The sequence below is a fragment of the Perkinsus marinus genome (genome assembly GCF_000006405.1).
Source record: "Perkinsus marinus ATCC 50983 genomic scaffold scf_1104296961072, whole genome shotgun sequence".
NCBI lineage: Eukaryota > Perkinsozoa > Perkinsida > Perkinsidae > Perkinsus > Perkinsus marinus.
Window position 1 is genome coordinate 44,858 of NW_003205879.1, and position 5,175 is coordinate 50,032.

Sequence of the window (5,175 nt, forward strand, 5' to 3'; positions counted from 1 at the left end):
AATATCAACTCTTTCCATGACAGTCGTAGAATTGCGGAGTCCGGAACCGACAAGAAGCTCTCATTGAGTTGGAAAATAGTCTCACGCTATGTGACTAAGCTCTATGAGGGGGCGTTGCGATATAATCCTTCTAACATACACCGCTGGGTGAGCAACAGGTTGTTGTGCGAACGTCTAACGCGGAGACAACGGCCATGCGTACAAGAGGTAGCGTGCCTACTCTTACGTAGACACACTTGAACCAGAGTGAAGATACGGTAGCCTCGGGAATTTTGACCAAACGTTAAACTTCAGAATCGCCACAGAGGAGGAAGCCCATATACGCTGAGGTAGGGAGCGGCGTACACGAAACTGAGGCCCGCAAAATGAAGACTCACTGCGAGGCCACATTCACGTATGCAGATCCGGACATGGTTACACGATCGAGAACAAATTGGAGTTAGATGATCTAACTCATGGTATCTCGCCCTACAAAGAACACTTGTCCACAAACTCACAGGTCGTTACTGATAGAGACTGATGCGAGAGAGGCGAACGGCGAGAACCTATCACTGGGATCTCTGCCATACGCAGATATAATACGTCGGAGGGAGGACCAATGTCCATGATCTATCAAATCAGACATCAAAACTCCAGTATCAAGCATCCAGTTGGTTCGCATCCCCCCATGGGATAAGAGCGTAAGATAGACGACGCTCAGCTTCTGGCTAATACTGCCCAGATCCAATCGCGGGACTGTGAGTATGGAATGCGGAACTGACGAACGGGTCCTGTGCTGCCATGTTGCATTCAACAGAACCCGCGTTAGTGGCATGGAGCTCATCAACAGACTCATGTCCCCCTTGGGCTCCGGCTGGGCGGCACCAACACTTGTTGATAGAGTTGATTGCCCATATAGCTATTCCTGGCCTCCATTTCCAAAACCATGCCATCAACATCTGCATCCATGTACACGGTGAAAAGGTCGGCCCCCAGTCCTTCCTCCGCGATCCCGTCAAGTACATCACCTCCTGGCATGTTGGCGGCGCGGCCGACGAGTACTCGTGTCAGAGTCCCATCGAGGTCGGCTCGTCCAAGACTAGTGAAGCCGGAATTGGGAAGATTGGTGACAAGTCTAAAGGCCAGTTACTGTGGGCCTCGTAGTCAGTATTACCATTTACTGCGCCTTCACTTGGGACGGTCCCAATGGGACCGTCGCAACTCCCCCGAAGACTTTCTCATCGAACCCGAATGTTGATTATAGTGAACATGAGAATCTCATGTTCATTATAACCGTTACAGTCTAACGCAGAGTATATACTTGTACGGTCTGTTAGAAAGAGCTTCGACCTTAGCCATACCATCATTAGTCAAAACAATACCTTCTCTTTCGGTGAAACATCATCCATACTGGCCCCGTATTACTGCGTAAGACAAGGCCCTCTGTTTCAGCTTGATCTGGGACACTGCAAGGAATGGCGGTCCTGATGCCGAGACCTCTTCCCCATGTGGGGCTATGAATCTACCTAACGAGTTGCATACGGGTTGTTAGCGTTGAGACAGGATTCTGCGCTTCAAACTATGAAGAGATAGAAGGGGAGCTTTCGGTCACTTGTCATCGTAGAAGAATCTAGCAATCTTGAAGTGTCCGATATAATCCCGAGCCGCTCAACCATTCTCTGCCAGTGAAACTAGAGTCATCGCACTATCCGCGAGAGTTCGTTAACGTGGTGATGAACTGAATGGATTCCGATGAATCAGGCCCTGATTCATATCCCTGATTATCAGGGTTGTGCTGAGTTCATATCAGCGAGCGTGCCAGGTCTTCACGTGTGAACAGCTTCATAGAAGAATGTGAAGTTTTCTCATGATAACCCCGGATTGCGGAATCCGCGACCGGCAGCTGACGGAGGATAATCAGATGGAGGATTGTCCCGCGTTATGTGACTGAGCTTTCCGAAAGGGACGTTGTAATAATAATATTTCTAATTTACACAGACCACAAAGATTTGGTGTCGCACAACAAGTACCTCCGCTCTACACCGCAGGCTAGGCATCTGACAAGCCCTGATGGGAAAGAGCCGTAACACTATAAAGAAGACTGAGAAGATTGAAGTACTACCAGGAGCTTGATAAGATCCTCGGGATATATTCGGAATCCGCGAGTCGGGTCCAGATTTGCGTTGCAAACTATGTTCACGCATCTTCCAATAGCTATATAAAATGCTATTCCCCTGAAGTGCAGGGCCTGCACTATTACTATGCGCGTATCTCTGCGCCTGTGACTGGCATTACGTTCGATCGCGATAAGACTGGGATGATCCCAGTGGGATCCGGATGAACTATCTGTTCTACGAACGGTTCTCCCCTCGCGCTTTTGTGAGTCCATCATGAACTCGGCCATACCCGAGAGCTTTTCCTCAGTTGATAAGGTATAATACGAAATGCATCAGTACTCCTTGGTCTTTCTTCTTCTCGCTCTTAGCGGTCTACTGGACGCCCAGCCATCCGGCAAGTATTGTGGGTCAGGGTCTACCATATTCGGCGACTTTGCAGTCGAAATCGTCATCACAAGCTCAACGACAGCCGACATTTACGCTGTATACACTCCCCCTGGCGGAGACGCGGGAGGTGGTAACGTGAAGGATGTTAAATACATTTACGACTCTTCAAATGGCGACATCACCGTCACGGACGTAGACAAGTTGGACGCACTGATTGAAAAGATTGGAGCGCCCATTAGTGGAGCTGACCTTGCGCACCTCAAGTATACTGACGGCAAGATTCTCGTTGTGAATCTAGGCAACTTCGCTCTGAACCCCTGCTGAGAGCCGTTGCGTGTCGATTGGAATAGCTATGTTCATCTTCTCGAACATATTTGAGCTTACCATTAATCTTCTTGACCATTATTGATTGACCCATTCATCTTCTTGACCATCAGTGATTCAATCATTCATCTTTTTGATAATTTCTGATTCAACCACAGTGTAGACCATAGACCGTCGAGTCCTGCAGTCCTCAACCATGAGTGTCTGCTAGACACTATCTAGCCGCTAAATCACCCTGGAGCATCAATCTGGAATGTATTCCGACTGATCTTCCTGACGTGAACTATCATCATTCTTCATTGTCATTGGAACGCTCATGTGTAGTCGGTAATCAGGTGAGGCGTATCGTCTACGCGTAACCAGTCTCAGATCTAATTTATATGGTTCTTGAGTCCAAGTCACCCTAGTTTACTTAGGAAAGTAACTCCAATAGACTTAACTGAGCATTCTAGGATGGACGAATATCGTCCCCTGACTTGGCGAAATTCATGAAAAGTCGGACCTCGTAGGCATCTCAACGGCAGCTTAGGTGTAGATGGGCAGAAGACTAGAGGAATTCCCACCTCTCCAAGTTCGATGCCTACAGTAGCGCACACTTTCCCCAGTTCCGTATGTGAATCTGATGACAGGTATGATACCTGAGGTACCTAACACAGAGGAGATATGATCGACGATGACTCCATCCGGACATAATACATGATTGAATACACTAGTCGATGACGTCATAGCTGTACTTTGAAGTCGCTGTGTCGCGACGTTGGAACTTCGGGTAGTTTATAAACTTAGTTCAAAGAGCATAACGACTTTTCCGCAAGAAGCTCCGCACAAATAGTGAAGGTCCACGCAGTGAGTAGTGAAGAGTATACGCTCATTGTAGCGACCGTCAAAATAGATCTGCGGCGATCTTTCTGGATCAAGTGGCACCTCAGGTGCGGGCGTTGACTTGCCATAACCTCAGAAGGGCCTCCTTTTGGATCTTTAGAAATTGGTCGAAATTGGTTTTGTGTTCGACGAATTTGAACTTGCGTTTCCGAATTCATAAATTTCATTTACGAATTCGAACTTTCGCTTTCGACCGGTCTACGAAAATCGATTTTTCATTCCGAATTGTCGTGAAAACTCCTTCAACTCGTCGAAAATCAGACTTCGTCTACCTAATTTGTTCTTTCACTTGTTGAATTTGAGATTGTAAAGGTGTAGATTGGCATCTCTGATCAGTATCTCCATGAAGATGTTTTCTTTGTATCAACTCTGATCACTCTCTTTATTGATAACGTTACACAGGTTCCGCATAGATACTTGAGGTAGATACTAACAATACTCAATCCTACGTATGAGAGAACAGAAGTAGTGCCTTGCGCTAGAAGGACTCAGCTATGGCTGGTCATTCCACGCACGCAAGTCTTTGCCTTCTTTTCATTCCTTTTTTCACATGAGAGAAGTGGTTGAAAAAAACGAAAAAAAAACATAAAATGCAACGAAGACAAAGAAGGGCAAAATTGGCGAAAAAAGCACTTCAGCTTTTCAAGACTTCCCATAATGATAAGTCTACTACCAAAGAATAAACCGATCACCGCGGACAGCCTATACTGGATAGGAGCGGTATATGATATACCTCTCCTATCCAGTATAGGCTATCTCTGATATACCGTATATCTCTTGGGCTCCACTGCGAATCCCGTACTTCACTGTGGCAGAAGCCCGATGACACCGATTTCGCTTTCATCAACCATTTTACAGTTGAACTTACGTATTGGTTTGGAAGTCTCCTCAGGAATCAATACATAAACTTGCCCTTGTCACCCATTTCTGCTGCAATTAGGCTGCCAGGCCCCCCTCATGACCATGTTGGCAATCAGTATTCATTTTTACTCGATTTGATGGGACCAAAGAAGCCTAGGATATCATAGAACCGTATACGTTCATCAATTCCACCATCATGCGAGTGGATGGCTCAGTACTCAAGTTGCAGCCTCATAATAGCGATGAGCATCCTACACTACTGCAAGGCTACACTGTAGCCGCTACAACACCTTGCCATACTATTGCCCACCAGGAAGGGGTTAAGTTCGCAGCTTGAGGCAGGCAATCGGTCCTTGAAGGCATCGATCCTTACTGTGAGAGATTGAGAATGCTCTTTAGTTCAGACGCACACTAAGTTCGTATCGCATTGCTCTTCTTCCACTTATTCATGCGTACACTTCAATAGATAGTTGATTTCGTAGTGATTGATAGTTGAATATGCTGAAAAGTTAATAATCTCTTTCCACTTTCTTATGCGTACGTCGCAGTAGATAGTTTATTTCGTAGCGACTAAGCGCTGCAATGTGATAAATTGTGACGATTTGAATTTTTCTACTCTGTCGGC

At 46.4% G+C, this 5,175-nt stretch overlaps 1 protein-coding gene across 1 annotated transcript; it reads left to right on the forward strand.

Annotated features, from left to right (window-relative positions):
• Positions 1-2,423: 2,423 nt before the first annotated feature.
• Positions 2,424-2,807, forward strand: Pmar_PMAR001879 (hypothetical protein; the record flags this gene model as incomplete). The annotated part of the gene is made up of 1 exon (XM_002772507.1): positions 2,424-2,807. One exon carries the CDS (start codon positions 2,424-2,426, stop codon positions 2,805-2,807), a length of 384 nt encoding a protein of 127 aa, XP_002772553.1.
• Between the last annotated feature and the right edge of the window lie 2,368 nt (positions 2,808-5,175).